At 43.1% G+C, this 19,029-nt stretch overlaps 2 protein-coding genes across 2 annotated transcripts in view; one reads left to right on the forward strand and one right to left on the reverse strand.

Moving 5' to 3' along the window:
- Nucleotides 1-19,029, reverse strand: part of cep44 (centrosomal protein 44) — a 112,190-nt gene that overhangs the window by 76,338 nt on the left and 16,823 nt on the right. The gene's annotated exons all lie outside the window — the stretch shown is intronic.
- On the forward strand, nt 1,765-6,968 carry hand2 (heart and neural crest derivatives expressed 2). The gene is made up of 2 exons (XM_052083814.1): nt 1,765-2,836; nt 6,069-6,968. Exons 1-2 carry the CDS (start codon nt 2,192-2,194, stop codon nt 6,207-6,209), a joined length of 786 nt encoding a protein of 261 aa, XP_051939774.1. The 5' UTR covers nt 1,765-2,191; the 3' UTR covers nt 6,210-6,968.

Raw genomic sequence — 19,029 nt, forward strand, 5'->3', positions numbered from 1 at the left:
ACTTGAAATATTTTTTTGTAGACTTGTACTTCCCGGGCTTGAAAAAGTACACTAGAGGCTTTATTCCCACATTGAGCATTTCCATGTAACGGAATATCGTCAAGAGGATCGCAATTTTCTACTTGCCTGCAATATAAAGATGTATTTAAATTATTATTATTATTAAGTGGGATATTGAACTTGCAGTAACAAAACTGAAATGAAAAATGAGGAAAGATGACCCCAAAAAAATGAGAGAAATTCGTTTCAATTGTTGAGAAACCCCAATGTTTTTTTTTTTTTTTAATTATTTTTTAACCGTTTTGTCATGTGGAAGAATAAAGAGACTCGGAACCGGAATATTTTTTTTCTCGTCTTAAGGCTAATTGGAAATTTTCCGCCTAATTTTCCACTAGGGCTTTCATTTAACAAAATGTGGTTGCATGGCTGGACAGTATTTTCCAATATCTGCGTTATTATTATTATTATTATTATTATTATTATTATGAGCAGTAGTAGTCTGCCGTTTGCAAAATGTCAAGGCTATTTTCTTGACTTGTCTGACTAACTCCCCAATAGAAACATTATTTGCAAATGATTTTCATTTCCCATTGCCTTTACTTTCTCGTGATAATAAAACCATCGAGGTCAATTGAATCCTAATATTAAAAATGTTACATAGCATTCGGTTGATCATTAACGCCAAAAACTAAAAAGTTTCAACCAGGCGTTGCAATTCCAAGTTCAACGATTCGAACCGACAGCCGGGTGAATGATATTTAGCAAAGTATTGGGTGCATGTTTGTAAAAAAAAAAATAATCCGTGCAGTTCTTTACTTTGTAAAAGTAAAATAGAAAAAAAGTAGCCGCTATAGTGGCCTTGCACGTATTTGTGATTTTTCCCGAGAAACGGGCGATTTGTGAGATTTAACGCATTCATTTGGAACCAACGGCCGCTGACATGCTCGGGACTGGCGTGTGTGCCCCCCCCCCCCCCAAGCTTGGCCTTTCGTCCTTCTCAGAGACATATTGGCGCAAGATTAACCGGAGGAAGAACGCATGCCAATATAAAGTCAAGCAAATCACATACATTTTAGTCGAGGTTGCTTTATTAATGCTTTATTAATACGATACAGTATTGATACGGTATTAGGAAACGCATACACACCGTAATTGTATGCCTTTCGTTCGAAGGAAATTAATATTTTGACAAAGGGGGGACAAGATGACTTGATGATGATCCGTGAGGGAACTAAATCCCCCACAGCCCCCCCCCCCCCCCAGATGTACAAAGACCACGTGTATCCTTTGCATTTGATCACATCCCTGGACCCGGCCCTTTAATATTTTCACCGAGGTTTGTAATTCCAACCCAAATCACAATTTCACAGTGCCAATATTCCGAGTAAGCCGACTTTTGTCTTCAAATATAGTTTCCACAAAGACTTCGGGGGGGATGCGAAACAAGTCGGCCACATAATGATTGTAAAATTGTGTACGAATTTCCAATGCCAAGAACTTAAGTGTTGAGCCAGCAGCATATGGTTACATTGTGCTGTGCTGTGCGCGTGCCAACAGACGTACTTAGCGGGCCCATTGACATTTAAAGACGAGTAAACAGAGCCTTGCAGATGAAGGTGGAAGGTTGGCCATTGGTCGGACGAGTCTGCGAAGTCAACTCTCCTCCCCCCGCTTGTGAATGACGTTAGTTTCTCTCTCTCTCTTTCTTTCTTTCTCTCTCTCGGTCAGCTCAGTGTCAACTATAGCCAGCAGTGTTGAGCCGGTTGCTGCACAGACTGTCACCCTGCCTTGCCAAACAGCTCTCCGATGCTGGCAGCGACGGAGACCCGTGGAATAGGATGAATCGGTGAAAGGATGTTAAAGTGAAGAAGAAGAAAAAGAGGCGCTACGGAGGCCAGAAAGTCACAGAGGAACCATGTCGGGAATTAGGCGGCCTTCGGGCAACGGTAGGCTGGACTAGCGCGCGGTTCTTTCTACTTTTTTGGGAGTACTGCCCTCGCCTAACTTTTTTTGGGGACTCGGCGGACATTTTTTTTTTCTGTCGCGATGTGGAAATTATTCAACATGCAAGCATCCGCTTTGGACGCTCGTTAAACGGCATTGCTGAAGGTTCGGCGTGGGCTCGGGTGTCATTGTCGTTACGTGCGCGTGAGACAGAGCCAGCGCGCGCGCGCCCGCGTGTGTCACAACCATGAGTCTCGTATCGGGATTCTCTCACCATCCGGTTATGCATCACCACGACGGTCACCACTACTCCCTGCACGCGGCCGCGGCGGGTCGGTGTCACGAGGACACGGGGGCGCCTCCTTATTTCACGAGCTGGCTTATTAGTCACGCGGACGTGTCGCCCACCGAGTACGGCCTCGCTCCGGGCTACAGTCCAGATTGCAATGGTGGCGCCGGGACCGGAAGCGGCCCGGATCCTCCTCCTCACCCGCACCACCATCATCATCACCACTACGGACACGGTGCGTTGGTCCCCGGCGGGGCGGGCGCCATCGCCGTGAACGGAGCCCAGGTGGGTATGCATCATCATCATCATCATCTTCATCACCACGCGCATCCTCGGACGGTGAAGCGGAGACCGACCGCGAATCGGAAAGAGAGGCGGAGGACCCAAAGTATTAACTCGGCCTTCGCGGAACTGAGGGAGTGTATCCCCAACGTCCCCGCCGATACCAAGCTGTCCAAGATCAAGACGCTTCGGTTGGCCACCAGCTACATCTCCTACTTGATGGACATCCTGGATAAGGACGGCCAGCACGGGGACACGCAGGCGTTCAAAGCCGAGTTGAAGAAGACGGAAGCGCGGGAGGAGCGGAGGAAGCGGGACGCGGTAAGAAAGAAGCACTCGGGGGTGGGGGGCGGGGGGGTGTGTGTGAAAAGTTTCAATAACTTGCATTCGCCTCAGACATAATGTCACGTTTTGGTTACAATTAGAGGGGGGCGGGGGGGGGGGGGCGACACTGGAACCGCTCTAAAAGGCCCAACTAAACTAATCGAACAGGTTTTGCATTAATGCTAAACGATAATTATGGGTGGAAATCATATTGATCGAAATGAAAATCCCAAACCCAATCGATTTGAAAATAATATGTCCGGTGTTGTTGGCAGATGCAGATTCCAAGTTCAACAAACAAGCGGAGGGGGAAACAAAATTTACGATCTTTGTGCTGAGATATACTGGTGAATTTTATATCGATCAAATGTATTCCTTAAATTGGACTCTTGATAGAAAAACAGCACAAAACGACAAAAAAGAAAATCAAAAAGTAGATTCACCGATGAAAAGAGAAATACGCATGAACATAGGAAAACGACTAGGGGGGGGGGCAACAAACGATTCCCAGTGAGCTCACCAAACCCCCCCCCCCAAAATGCTTTTGCACATTAAAAGAGAAGAGAGAAACACGCGTGAACATATGAAAACGACTAGGGGGGGGGGGGGCAACAAATGATTCTCAGTGAGCTCACCAAACCCCCCCACCCCCAAAATGTTTTTGCACATTAAAGATCGCATGCTCAAAAATGATCACGCCTATAAGGAGCGGTGCCAGAAAAAAAAAATTGGTCTCCCCCTTCACAGACAGCTTGGAGCCAAAGCGAGTCGATTGTTCAGCACGGAACTCATTCCCTCGCAAAGGCTTTTCCGTGATTTTGTGCTCACGGGGGGGGGGGGGGGGGGGCTTATTTTTTTCATTCCATTTGGCCTGGTTCTGCGTGGCCATACCCCCCCCCCCCCCCGCCCCCCATACGGATGATTTGTGATCAAGATGCATTGGTTGGAGATTTCAATATTTTCCACTATTTGCCCCCCCCCCCTCCCCGAGTTGCCCTTTTTTTACACGCAGTTCATTCGATGCAATATTGGTGCACAAGAACATGCAGCAAATTGTAAACATTACTACGCTTTCATATGCGTAAGTCTGAACACAACCACTGCGCGGAACAAAAGAAAAGAAGAATCGAATCGATTAATCCATGTGGCTTTTTCCATGTATAAAGAATTGCTAATTATTCAAGTCGGGCAACAAGTCCCCCCCCCGCCCCCCCCACACACATTTCCAAATAAGCGACGCTGTCGTGCGGGTTAAAAAAAAAAGTGATGACACGTGCAGCTCTGCAAGCGAACACACATTTCCTCATAACGCTGCCCCCCAAAAAAATCCTGTAAGGAGGATTCCTCGGGTGGAAAACAAAATACTTGAAGTTGACTTGAATGGGATCAACAGCAATGGCTCCACTCTGCGGCTCCGTTAGTAATTAAGGAGTTATAACACTTTAGAGCGGATTCAGAACTCGATGGCGGATCCCTTTTTTGTTGTTCTACTTCTTACTTTCATAACTTTGCTGCTGTGAATTGGGAATTTCTCCATTGTGAGACTAATAAAGGTTTTTCTTATCTTATCTTATCTTAAGCTTGCCAATCAGGCGGAAGGTATAACATCATCATTTTAGCCACGTCAATTTATTACGTCAAATTATGAAAATTATAAATCACCTTCACCAAGAGCCAAGCAGAAAAAAGGACACTACGTGACAGTGTGTGTGTGTGTGTGTGTGTGTGTGTGTGTGTGATTTACAACGTTTTGCCTTATACCGATTTGTCGTGCTTCAATTCGAATCGTAACCATTTGTTAGGCACGGTTTATTATTTTACGGACGGAAACGATTACACGGAGTGATTTTCAATTTAAGATCAACGTGCAGTTCGTGAAATCCCAAAAAACTGAGCGTCGTTTGAAATACTGGATGCAAACAAGGCGCATGCAAATTATTAAAAAATATTCGCTTGGTGGGTTGGATTTGGAGCGAGCTGGTTTCACATGTTCAGCAGCGATTTCCCGAACGCCTAAATTTAATGAACATAATAGAAATTGTGGAAATGACTGATGCAATCTGAAGAAAACTACTCTTATTAAATGAACAGAGCCTTAAATTTGTGATAATATATTGAAACGGATCCCTTACTTGTTGCTGTCGCACGGTGCAATTAAAATATATCTTTACTATCGATCTGTTATTATATTTGTTACACTTATTTTTGTTTGTGGAATGTTCGGAATTTTTAAAGTAGCACCATCCCAGGGAATGTAAACCTTTTTTTTTTTTTACTGTGATGGCGCTCGTTTTTGATTCATCGGAGTGACGCTGCATGCAAATGTGTTTTTTTTGTGAGCAAATCATCAGAGCTCAGTAGCTTTAATTCAAAAAGGAAATCCCGAGAATGTGTTCGAAACGTGCATGAATTTGAGAATGTTAAATTTTTAATTAAAAAATGTATTTATTAACAAAAAAAAGGGGTGGCATATTCTGTTGTATGTTGCGTGCATATCCTAATTTAGTTGGTGGAGTATTATTACGTTTCTATTATTGATACTGTGGTTGTAATACAGGTGATCAGTAAATTGGGGCCAATAGAGCCGAATAAAATAAAGCGATTGCACACGACTGAAAGTTTTGCAGGGAATTATTAGGAACATTTTTTTTACAAACGCATTGACATTGAATGGCTGGATTAAAATTGGATTACTATGATGAATGTTAGCAAAACAGACATTAGTTTTCTTCTGTAAATGGAGGTTAATTCAATATAGCAACCGCCTTTTTTTCGTCACATTTTGTGAAGTAAAATAATTACAATCTAGGATTATTATTTTTTAATCTTTTAAATTACATAAAGTACAAAGTAAACGTTGACCGTATTTCAAATATTTTAACTCTCCTTGACACGCACGTGAACACACACCAAAAAAAAAAACGTGAACGCGTTAATCCGTATGAGGATTAACGCAGATATTTTCAACACTTACTCTGTTTGGTTTATTGCGGCGTGATTTTATGTGTAATAATAAACAAAATATATTTATGTAATTCCATATTGTAAATTTCCCCAGTTTGGGACGAATAAAGGATATCTTATCTTATCTTATCTTATCTTATCTCATTTCAGTTTGTTATAAATAACACCTGAGCCTCATGCGGAATACCAAACGGGACCACCGATGGAACGGTGCTTCATGTTGTTTATCTTACATTGTTCTTCCAACAATGCCATTTGTCTGCAGGTGGACATCGCCAAGACAGCTGCATCGTCATCTTGCTCGTCGTCGTCGACGACGTCTTCCTCATCGTCACTGGGCGACAAGAAGACAAAAGGGCGGACAGGATGGCCCCAGCACGTCTGGGCTCTGGAACTCAAACAGTAGCCAGCTCCATCCCCGCAGGTCGACTCTGCACTCCCCGTTCCGCATTCGTATGAACTAGCAAGTCATCGTCACCTTTTATGTGGATGTGCGGACCTCGTTGAACACTCATCCGTTGCCCTCAAGGAAAAGACGACCGTACAGAACATTAAGGTGGTCTATTAATCCCCCGTCATTGGTGGGTTGTTCTGTTTGCTATCTCCACATTTTCGATCTGCAAAAAATCTTAAATCGTTTACCTCAGTTACCCATTCGGTTAAACACTGCAAGTGGAAATTTAGATGCGACGTTTTGCCCACAAATGCTCTCAAATGTTGTTCTCTTTTAAGAAATGAAAGTGAACACAAGTAGGCTACCTGAAGATATCCCAACCACTCATCCTCTGGGCCACAGATTTATTCCCACAAGCATTCTGTACAAATGGAAGTCAGTTTGCGCTCAACTTTATTTAACTCGATAAATATATATTTATGTGCAATGGGGCCGTTTGGACGATCTGAACTGCCATTCAACTGAATGCCAAAAGGCGTATAATATTTCTCATTACCACACTACAAGTTGTTTGTGAAGTCGTGCTGTCTACCTGCATATTTGTCTTTCTGGTTCTCTCTGGGCTGCGGTGTAAATATGTATTGTGACGTCACTGTGATGACAAGTGTCCGTTTTGTGAAGTGAAAAACGTGGTGGCAGTGTAAATAATATCAAATATAGGCTGTAATCTGTGTTAAGAATTAAATAAACCACCACTTGTTTACATGGAAACTGATGATAATCGACCCTTTTTTAAAGCGTCGATAATGTGTCTCGAAAATAGTGAGGCCATTTTTGAAGATTTCAAAATAATCTATAAAACTTCACGTTGTGTTTATATTACCTCGAGAACCCCCCCCCCCCAAAAAAAATCATATTCAAGAAATGTATACATTGTTTAAATGTATACACTTGGAGCGTGATGTGTGACGTCACACAAGATTCCCACGCACAAATAGAGTGGGCGACATTTGACCAAAGGAATTATTTTCATAAGAGCATTTCAGTTTAACGACACGTTATTTAAAAAAAATAACGTGTCATATTTTGATATATAGGTCCTCAGAAAATTGTTCCCTCTATCATTGAGCAAACAACACATTTCTTAGAGTGCCAACCGTGACGGCATGTGTTCAAAATCCACTGAGAGTCGGAATTTAGAAACAAAAATTTCTAAACATGTAAATACAGTACAACGTTGGCGTGGGCAGCTGATATAACATTTACATCTACATTCTATGTCGGGTTTGTCACATTCATATGCCTTGTTGAGTTCGGAGATCCGACTCCAGAAAGACGACTGATTAAAACTCTGGTTTAAAGATGTAAATACGGACGTTGTTGTGACATTTAAACGCATCATTAGTTCCCGTAGGATTTTGTCGAAAGTGCAGTGGACTGATGCTATGAGCCCATGATTAAGTAGTAAACCGGACTTTAAAAAGAATGTTTTTTTGCATTTATTATAAACCTTAATTCGGCAGTTTCTTTCGGGTTGGAAACGCATACTTGGCTGCATTATTTGACTCTCCGATGTTATTTTTTTTTCTTTTAATAAAAAGCCTGTAATACCCGTCACAAATACAGGATTCATGTGTAACATAACGGAATCTTAAGAAATCCAAACATTAAAAATGGTAATTAGGGGTCTTTGTTTTGTCTGATTCCAAGTGTGCTCTTGGAATATAACATTTCAACTGTAGTTTTATTTGGCAGAGAATACGGCAACTAAAGGATAATTTTTTAATGAGTTTTCCAAATATATATATATATATATATATATATATATATATATATATATATATATATATATATATATATATATATATATATTCTTTTTGTAACCTTGTTGCGCTCATATTACACTGCTATTAAGCAATGTGTTTTTAATCCCCCCCAAAAAAGCTGCCCAAATTCAAGCATCTGTTTTAATGACATCTGTTAGAAAGTTTGCGTGCTTTGGCCCCTTTACTTCTAACCTGAGAGAGCGAAAGGATTTTACACCCCCCCCCCCGCCCCCACACACTTATTAATTTTAAAAAATGAAATCACATCATCTTTGAATATATCCACCAGACGGTGCCTTTTGCCGCAGTTTTATTACGATTTGGTAAAGGGCTGTCTTCGGTTTTCACCTTTCATCCTTTGTCAGAATATGTGTTGAAATAAGGTGTTTATTTTTAGCAAAATTTAGAATAAACACAATAATGGTTGCCAATAGCAAATCTTTGAGCAGAGTGTTTGTTGACAATGGATAAACAAACAGCCCAGTGGCATAAATAGCAGGTTATGATTTCTGAGGGTCGAAACTTGTAAAAAAATAAGATCCAAAATGGCGGCACAGTTTAGGTGGAACTGCTGCATGAATTGATTTGTAGTTAAATTTTTGAATCTTGCTGCTGATGCCGTGTCATCAGCATAGCGATTAAAACTGGTTACCATCTTTCTTGGCAAATTATGCCATCGTCATTTTGCGACTGTTTTCAAGAGATGCATTGTGAGAACTGTACACTGCAGTTGCTGTCCATTTTCACAACAAAAGATAAATCAGGAAGCTGATGAAAAATCGTTTTATAGCCCAGACCCTGGTAATCAAAAGAACAAGTTTATTAAGTGACTGGATCACGCTCCTCGGCACTTTCTCATAGTCTTCCAATATAATGTGGGCCTTCTCATACGATCACATGTGATTTTTGATTAACTGCTATACGTCTACTTTTACAGGCTGTGTAGACTGGAAGGCCCCTCACAGACATTCTGAGAACCCTTTCTTCGACCATATAACTATTGGCCAAACTGCTGGATACTTTGTCAGTGTGTTAAGAATATGACCTACAGTAATCTCTAAAGAATCATAATACCTAGCAAAAGTAGTACACACAAGCACAACTCACTGGTCCCCGAGGACAATTATTGGCTTCCTGGTTGTCTCGTTGTCATTGTATCTGATGGAGCTGTCAATCATCTATTGATAAGGCCTTATCTGGCAACCAGATTGGTATGTTGATGGAGAGAGAGTCAAGAAAAAAAAACGAGGAGCGCTTGAGAGGCTTTTTCACGTCTCGACAAAGACTGACATGGGATGTAATAACTAAAGTTAGGTTGTAGAAATTGGCGTCAGACACTTGTGACCTTTTGATGACCTTCTTTGGCAGGATATATTTTGCCCTTGTCAATTTTGGCCTAATTTAAATAATATGGGGAAAAAAAACAAGTGAATGTTTCCACTCGTTCTGTCTAGTACGTTGTTTTATTTGGCATATTTTTATTTTATTGGTCTCGGCAAAAAATAAAGTTAAAGAATCGTATTCTAGCTGGGATGGTGTAGTCATTTAAAAATGAGTCACAAATTGGATTTTGGTCCTCACTATCTAAATCTAAGAGAGAGAGAGAGAGAGAGAGAGAGAGAGAGAGAGAGAGAGAGATCGTCATGGTGGTGAGCACGTCCAACTCAGTGTCAGGAAGTCATAGGTTCAAATCCATCCCTGGCCTTCTCTGTGGTGTTTGCATGTTCTCTCCGTGCCTTTGTGGATTTTCTCTGGGTACTCCAGTTTCCTCTCATGTTCCTAAAACATGCATGGTTGTTCGTCTATGTCTGCCGTGCAATTGGCTGGCAACCAGTTCTGGGTGCTCCTCACTTACTACCCAAAGTCTGATGGGATAGGCTCCAGCATGCCCGTGATTAGAAAATTAGAAAAATCTATCTATCTATCTATCTATCTATCTATCTATCTATCTATCTATCTATCTATCTATCTATCTATCTATCTATCTATCTATCTATCTATCTATCTATCTATCTATCTATCTATCTATCTATCTATCTATCTATCTATCTATCTATCTATCTATCCATCCATCCATCCATCCATCCATCCATCCATCCATCCATCCATCCATCCATCCATCCATCCATCCATCCATCCATCCATCCATCCATCCATCCATCCATCCATCCATCTATCTATCTATCTATCTATCTATCTATCTATCTATCTATCTATCTATCTATCTATCTATCTATCTATCTATCTATCTATCTATCTATCTATCTATCTATCTATCTATCTATCTATCTATCTATCTATCCATCCATCCATCCATCCATCCATCCATCCATACCTCAGTTTTCGAACGTCTCTGTTTTCAACCAAATTGGATTTCAAACAGAAAATTCGAGATTTTTTACGCCAAACTGAGCAAACCCGAATACGCCACTCGACTCCTTTCGGCTTCCTCATGTAATGTTCATTCTGAGCAGACATGTTTGTTGTGATTTACGCAAATCTTTCTTTGTTATTTCTGCATAGTGTATTAGCCCCTAATTATGGGCTAATAAAATAGTTTCAGATATCGAACAAATCACTTTTTGAACAACCTTCTGGAACGGATTATGCTCAAAAACCGAGGTATGACTGTATATAGATGTAGATACACACACACACACACACTTTTACACACACAAACTCGCACGCTACAATGTCGTGTCTCGTTTTCTGCTTGGCTCTCGGAGGCGGACGCTTTTTGCTCAGCTCCTGCTACCAACCCGTCCCCCTTTTACGCCTCAGCCTGCTGATTCGGTCAAATATGCGGTCTTCTGTCTTGATATAGCCTCCGGAAGTATTTTTTCTTCCGACAAACAAACAAATGGAATTAGTCAACAGGAATCTCAGCACTATAGATAACATGTTTTTAACAATAAGAGCAGGAGACGGGGCGGAGCCTTCATGCCCGTCTGGGACATTTGCTGCTGGGCACTGGTAGTAGTGGAGACTGGATCGCCTGACAATACTGTTCGTAGAGGACATGTACATTATTGGCCGTCTGGAAACAAGGTATCCTGCTGTTTGGAGTAGGCATTTTCGTGATCTATCGCAAAACTCAGCCGGCGGGAGCAGCTTCATTTGAAGGGACCACAGGCTACTGGCCTTTCTGGATGGTGTGGTGCGGGTGATCAACACTCAGATTCATGCCATTTACTGAATTCAATCACAAAGTGGATGCAGTGTATGAGTCGCTTTTCAAAATGGGAAACAACAAGGAAGTAGTTGGTCCGATTTGGAAAAAATGATTGATTGATTGATTGGGGATTCATCTAAGTGACGCCATTGAGAAAGCTGTCTGAAATAATGGACGGCCTGTTCCCAAAACAACTGTTATCCAGGCTTTTCCATCCATCCATCCATCCATTTTCCAAACCGCTTGATCCTCACCAGGGTCGCGGGGGGTGCTGGAGCCCATCCCAGCCGTCTTCGGGCAGTAGGCGGGGGACACCCTGAATCGGTTGCCAGCCAATCGCAGGGCACACAGAGACGAACAACCATCCACGCCAACACTCACACCTAGGAACAATTTAGAGTGTTCAATCAGCCCGCCACGCATGTCTTTGGAATGTGGGAGGAAACCGGAGCACCCGGAGAAAACCCACGCAGGCCCGGGGAGAACATGCAAACTCCACACAGGGAGGCCGGAGCTGGAATCGAACCCGGTACCTCCGTACTGTGAAGCCGACGTGCTAACCACTGGACTACCGGGCCGCCCCCAGGCTTTTCCCTGGGTGGAAAAATACGCTCGGTTGCTAGCTTTGCTATCAGACCCCTTATCCCTCCTTATCCCCCCGAGCCTGAGACTGATAAGGCGTACCCTTGTACCCGCAGGTGGTTGACACGCATTCACAAATAAACAACGTATATAAATCAATAAAGACATGCTCTGAAATGTCAACACCTTTGTTGTACCCCTATTCGCTTTGCTTCCTGTGTCATAGCTAGATTGACTGAGCTCTCCTAGCTTAGCTGCTTGTTAGGGCTGGGTGTGATGCATTCCCCCCCCCCCCCCCCCCCCCTCTGCTCCTTTCCATCATCCCCGTTCACTACATGTTAAGTCTTGCGATTTGTTGTACATGTCTTTTTAATGTGCGTTACACGTGCTGAGTTTTTTTTTTCTCAGGCTCTAACCATGCTCCCATTTTAGGAGCAAGGTTGGAGTCTGTCATGTCCCCCCCCCCCCCACCCCCACCTCCTCTTCCCTATTGTTTTCTTTTCACATCCAAGATATCGGGGTGCTTAACAGCAAAACCGGCAGGCTTTCCGTTCTGTCTCCCTCTGTTGGTCATTGTTTTGATTATGTTCCTCTGGACAAGTAGTCACCGGGAAAGTAAATTCCTTGTGTGTTTTACATACATGGACAATAAATCTGATTTTGATTTGAATAAAATCGGTTTTAAACAAATAAACCAAATATATAATAATTAATGGGCGGCCCGGTAGTCCAGGGGTTAGCACGTCGGCTTCACAGCGCAGAGGTACCGGGTTCGATTCCAGCTCCGGCCTCCCTGTGTGGAGTTTGCATGTTCTACCCGGGCCTGCGTGGGTTTTCTCCGGGTGCTCCGGTTTCCTCCCACATTCCAAAAACATGCATGGCAGGCTGATTGGACGCTCTAAATTGTCCCTGGGTGTGAGTGTGAGCGTGGATGGTTGTTCGTCTCTGTGTGCCCTGTGATTGGCTGGCAACCGATTCAGGGTGTCCCCCGCCTACTGCCCGGAGACAGCTGGGATAGGCTCCAGCACCCCCCGCGACCCTAGTGAGGATCAAGCGGCTCGGAAGATGAATGAATGAATGAATATGCAAGTACTGTATTATAATGTTGAGGTAGATGTGTGTCTAATTCATGCAGATCAAAGAAAGTTTAAACATATTTTCACCAAAACAGACTTTGCCCACACATAAGCAATCACATTCATTTAGAATGTGTCAAATGCGTTCCTTCCTCACATTATCATCATCCCCAGACACACAAATCACAACTCCCGTTCTCCTCTCTCTGCACTCGACTGGTGAACATGTTAGATGACTAAAGCTGCAAAAGAACCGACATTACCAAAACATCTGGCAGCCATTACTTTGTGCAGACCCAGCCACGGCAACCCGTCCCCACCCCTGCTTTCTTTTGCTTCCTCTCCCGCCCTATGTGGCACCATTTTCTTCATAAGGGGGCGCAATTTCTACCTTTATTTATCTTTTTATTTTATTTTCCTTTAAGGTTAAAATATAATTATTTCATTGAAGCTTCTCCTCGTTACCCCCTGGTACCAGAATTGAGTCTCCTGTCTCCTCCTTGTGTTTTATTTCTGAATGTCTAATTGATAAACAGGGTGGCCCGGTAGTCCAGTGGTTAGCACGTCGGCTTCACAGTGCAGAGGTACCGGGTTCGGTTCCAGCTCCGGCCTTCCTGTGGGGAGTTTGCATGTTCTCCCCGGGCCTGCGTGGGTTTTCTCCGGGTGCTCCGGTTTCCTCCCACATTCCAAAAACATGCGTGGCAGGCTGATTGAACACTCTAAATTGTCCCTAGGTGTGAGTGTGAGTGCGAATGGTTGTTCGTTTCTGTGTGCCCTGCGATTGGCTGGCAACCGATTCAGGGTGTTCCCCTCCTACTGCCCGGAGACAGCTGGGATAGGCTCCAGCACCCCCCGCGACCCTAGTGAGGATCAAGCGGTTCGGAAGATGAATGAATGAATGAATGTGGACAACGTGTTGTCTGGGTCAAAGAGGAAAAGAACCATCTGGACGATTATATAGGCAAAGTTCAAAAGCCAGCATCTGTGATGGCATGGGGCTATGTTAGTGCCAATAGCATGGGTATCTTTTACACATCTATTCAAACACCAATAATGCCGAAAGGCAGATTTGGAGGGACAAATGCTGCCATACAAGCAATGTCTTATTCATGGATGCGGCTCCTTATTTCAGCAAGACAATGCCAAACCACATTCTGCAAATGTTACAAGAGTGGCTTCGTGGTAAAAGAGTGCAGATACTAGACTAGCTTGCCTGCAGTCAAGACCTGTCTTTCATTAAACTGTGTGGCGCATTATGACGCGGAAGATACTACAACACAGACCCTGGAGTGTTGAACAGCTGAAGTAGCACATCAAGCAAGAATAGGAAATAATTCCACCAACAAATCTTCAACAATTAGTGTGCTCAGTTCACAAATGTTTATTGAATGTGATGTAACACAGCAAGGAAAAGGAAAAGAAATGGTGATGTAACACGGTCGTTAACATGACCCAGTCGCAGCTGGTTTGGAACATGCCGCAAGGCATAAAATTCTTCAAGTTAATGATTATTTGTTACAAAAAATAAATGCATGTGATTAGTTTGAACCAGGGCGGCCCGGTAGTCCAGTGGTTAGCACGTCGGCTTCACAGTGCAGAGGTACCGGGTTCGATTCCAGCTCCGGCCTCCCTGTGTGGAGTTTGCATGTTCTCCCTTGGCCAGCGTGGGTTTTCTCCGGGTGCTCCGGTTTCCTCCCACATTCCAAAAATATGCATGGCAGGCTGATTGGACGCTCTAAATTGTCCCTGGGTGTGAGTGCGAATGGTTGTTCGTTTCTGTGTGCCCTGCGATTGGCTGGCAACCGATTCAGGATGTCCCCCGCCTACTGCCCGAAGACAGCTGGGATAGGCTCCAGCACCCCCCGCAACCCTAGTGAGGATCAAGCGGCTCGGAAGATGAATGAATGAATGAATGAATAGTTTGAACCTTAAATATGTTGTGTTTGTAGTGTATTCAATTAAATATTGTCATGATTTAGATTCGTTTCTGTTTTGGTTTGCAGTTCCTCCTGAGGTGGAGGGCGTTCCCTCCAGCAATGCACCTGTGATTCATTGTAATCAGTTGACTTAATACTGAAGGACTGCCACGCCGACCACTTGCTGTCAAATTTTTGCCTTGTTCACGACTCTTGTACCAAGTGCAATTCTCTAGATCGGGGGTGTCCAAAGTCGGTCCTGAAAGCCCGCTGTCCTGCCTGTTTTCCAGCTTTCCCAAGAGCAACACACCAGATTCAAATAATCAGGATCGTTCTAAAGCTGCTTCAGAGCTGGCTGATGATCTGATCATCTGAATCAGGTGTGTTGCAACCTAGAGAAATGGAAAACAGGCAGGACAGTGGCCCTCCAGGACCGGAGCTGGACATGCCAGCTCTTGATGCTCATGATCTCGTTTCTCAGCTCTTGTTCATGTCATAGATCGGAGTTGTAAGGAGAATTGAAGTTACTTATTCATAGTACCGATGCATAACGCATCTTCTGATCCGTAGTGAGACGTGTTATGCATCGGTTCGACTATTGACTAGCCTGTGGCGACCTGGTGATTAGCGGTTAGCACGTCAACGTCACAGTGCAGAGGTCGTGCGTTCGATCCCAGCTCCGGCCTTCCTGTGTGGGTTTTGTCTGGGTACCACTCCCACATTCCCCCAAAAAAACATGCATGGCAGGCTGATTGACCTTGTTTCTTTGTGCACCTGCGATTGGCTGGCAACCAGTTCAAGAAGTCCCCCACCTACTGCCCGAACACAGCTGGGATAGGCTCCAGCACCCCCGGCGACCCTTGTGAGGATAAAGTGGTTCAGAGAATGGATGGATTGGTATTTATCGTGCTATTTTGTGTTTTCTTGTGATTGGATTTTCTTGTATTTCTTGACAAAATTTATGTTTTTTGTTGTTGTTGGTTTTGCTTGCCGTTTGTAGGCGCTTTTTGTTATTCACGGTTAACCTGGCTCTGAGTACCAGCAATCTCACTTTTACTTTAAAGGTCTTGCGTTTTTGTAAAAGAAACCTGTTTGTAAAAGATCTTTTATCTCGGTCTATGTCTGTCGGATGCACTCCTGCCCAGATTATTCCGGATCATAACAAATATCGGTTGAACATTATTTGCAAATCATTGTATTCTGTTTTTATATATGTTGAAGTGCTCTTGAGTGGTTTAGGTCCTATCTAGCTCACAGGACCTTTTGTGTCAGCCTTGGCTGCTCCGAGTCACGCACTGTTCCCCTGTCATGTGGTGTTCCACAGGGCTCAATTCTGGGGCCTCTGCTGTTCTCGCTGTATCTGCTCCCATTGGGTTCCATCTTAAGGAAACATGGTATTCCCTTCCACTGCTATGCAGATGACTGCCAGATCTATGTCCCACTGAGCAAGAAAGACGCCTTCTCATTAAGGCCACTCCTATCCTGTCTGGAAGAAATCAAAACGTGAATGGCACAAAATTTCTTGAAATTCAACGAAAAGAAGACAGGTGATATTGTTTGGTCCCAGTGGCCCTTGTACATTCCATCCTGTAGACTTGGGCCCCCTGTCTCCTTATCTGAAATCAACGGTCTCAAACTTGGGCCTTAATTGTGGCTGTCCAACAAATAGTAGTATGCATTACTCTGGAAACGAGTAAACGATTCTTGAGTCAATGAAACATTCAATCAGAAACATAAACTTGTTTTGTCCACTTTTGAAAGATTGGCTGTGCTTTGCAGAGAGATATAAATTGTCCAACCGCACAGGTCACGAAACATCAATCCACCACCCGGAACACACACATTTGAACCCAGCATGTTGTAAATTCTGAGACCACCCGGGACCATGCAGACCACCAGGTTGTCCAGTACACGGGTGCATGTTTTTGATCAGTGGGTCTGGGAACACACATAAAACCTGGTAAAAGGTGGCCAAACACACACACATATGCAAAGCTATAATTCTGTCACACACAGAGAGACACACAGTCACACACATGGCCACTAATTGAGTTCTGTTTTTTATGTTTTTTCTTATGACTGACTTTGGAGTGTACTGAGGAGATGTACGTGCATGTGTGTGTGTGTGTGTGTGTGTGTGTGTGTGTGTGTGTGTGTGTGTGTGTGTGTGTGTGTGAGAGAGAGATAAAGAGAGAGAGAGAGAGAGAGAGAGAGAGAGAGAGAGAGAGAGAGAGAGAGAGAGAGAGAGAGAGAGAGAGAGAATTGAGCACCATTAGAGCTGTGTGCGACATGATGTGAACTAATGGGCTGACTGATAGGGGCACACACAGTAGGGGGTTGTGTGTTTGGATGGGGATTAACATGGGGGATACCAGGAACAAGTCCATAAATTCAACTGGTGGCAGTGCAGCTGAATCTTAAAATATTTCCTACTGAAGCCACTCCTAAAATCCTCACTGTTCATTCAGTAATTTAGACCACATTTGTACAAAGAAAATGGATAGTTGAGTTAATTCTGGAACGGTTATTATTTTTCTTTATTTTGAGTTATGATGGCTGACTGTCCTTGACCTCCCTGTGTGGAGTTTGCATGTGGCAAAAACCAGTTCCAGGTTGTACCCTGCCCACTGCCTGAAGACATCTGGAATTGGCTCTGGTACATACAGTAAATGACCTTCTTGTGAATAAGCGGACAATGGATGGCTGGCTAAGTTTTCAGAGGATGTTCAGGTAGTCAACTGGTTAGCATGTCCGCCTCACAGTGTCATTTTCAGGCTCCGGCCTGCCTGTGTGGAGTTTGCATGTTCTCCCCGGGTCTGTGTGGGTTTTCTCCGGGTGCTCCGGTTTCCTCCCACATTCCAAAAACATGCATGGCAGGCTGATTGAACACTCTAAATTGTCCCTTGGTGTGAGTTTGAGTGCAAATGGTTATTTGTCGATATGTGCCCTGCGATTGGCTGGCAAGCATTTCAGGGTGTACTCCGCCCACTGCCCAAGGACAGCTGGGAAAGGCTCCAGCACAGGGGTGGGCAATTCCAGTCCTGGATGGCCACTATGCTGCATGTTTTCCATCTCTCCCTGTTGCAACACACCTGATTCAAATGAACAGGTTCATCATCAAGCTTCCACAGAGCTTGCTGATGATTTGCTCATTTGAATCAGGTCTGATGCAACAAGGAGGTTGTTAAAATCTGTTTGTGACATGAACAGTGTTGCCACAGTTACCTTGTTTAAGAACAAAGTTTGTTTTTATTGAAGATAAAATACACAGCCATAATTAATATTATTTTATCATTATTATTATTATTTACATTATGTTCTTTCTCACCCACCCCCCGCCCCCAATTTTGCTGCTGTAGACTGAAAATTTCCCCAGTGTGGGACAAATAAAGGTTATCTTATCTTAAGTCATGGATTTTCTTGAATGTGGATGGGACACCTGTACTTGTTTTTAATTAAAAACAAATATTTAAAAGAGTTTCTATATACTTCACTTAACACACTTGAGTCATTAGTATTTTTTAGGATTTCACTTGCCCAAATATTTTTCATAATTTCTGCAATAAAGGCTGTTTTATTTACTTGACATCGATCATACATATCACAGCGTGCAAGAGGAACAATTGCGCCCTCTGCTGGTCAAAAGTATACTTGCATTTTCTGTTTACGAGTCTCAGAGGTACTGTAGTACTGTATATTATATTACCATACCTGTCAACTTTTCGGAGCGCCAACCTGTATAAACTACCAAAAAAATCTTTATAAAGAGCAAAAAATCCTTATAACATACCAAAGCATTTTATATGTCAAAATAATGGCAGAAAAAAACCCACGAAATGTTCAATGATATTTACAATACAATACATTACATGCTGATATATATAGCGCTTTCACAACAGCGACAGTTGTAACAAAGCGCTTAACAAAACAGTTAACATAAAGTAAAATAATAAACACAACACATAACGTAAAACACGGACAGTCGTGCAGTCCTAACCACTTTTCCGTCACACACTATGTTGTTTGAAGCAGTTTGAGATGAAAGGAGAGAATCAAAGTATTTATTGTAGATCTCCATAATACAATGTCTGGTTAATGTCTAATCATCATTCTACTTCGTGGCATTACTGTGTTCAGAGTTGTATTCCGGAAATGAAAGCATTCGAGTACACGAGCACCATTCTGGGCAAAAGAAAACGGAACTACCTGGTAGAGGGGGGAACAAAAAAAAATCATTTTCAAAATTTCAGAATCCGTATG

The sequence above is a fragment of the Hippocampus zosterae genome, chromosome 13 (genome assembly GCF_025434085.1).
Source record: "Hippocampus zosterae strain Florida chromosome 13, ASM2543408v3, whole genome shotgun sequence".
Lineage (NCBI taxonomy): Eukaryota > Metazoa > Chordata > Actinopteri > Syngnathiformes > Syngnathidae > Hippocampus > Hippocampus zosterae.

Excerpts from the sequence above, each read along its gene's own strand:
- hand2 (XM_052083814.1), top strand. The coding sequence starts at position 2,192 with ATGAGTCTCGTATCGGGATTCTCTCACCATCCGGTTATGCATCACCAC. Across the intron at positions 2,837-6,068 it reads AGCGGAGGAAGCGGGACGCG|GTGGACATCGCCAAGACAGC; the intron begins GTAAGAAAGAAG and ends ATTTGTCTGCAG.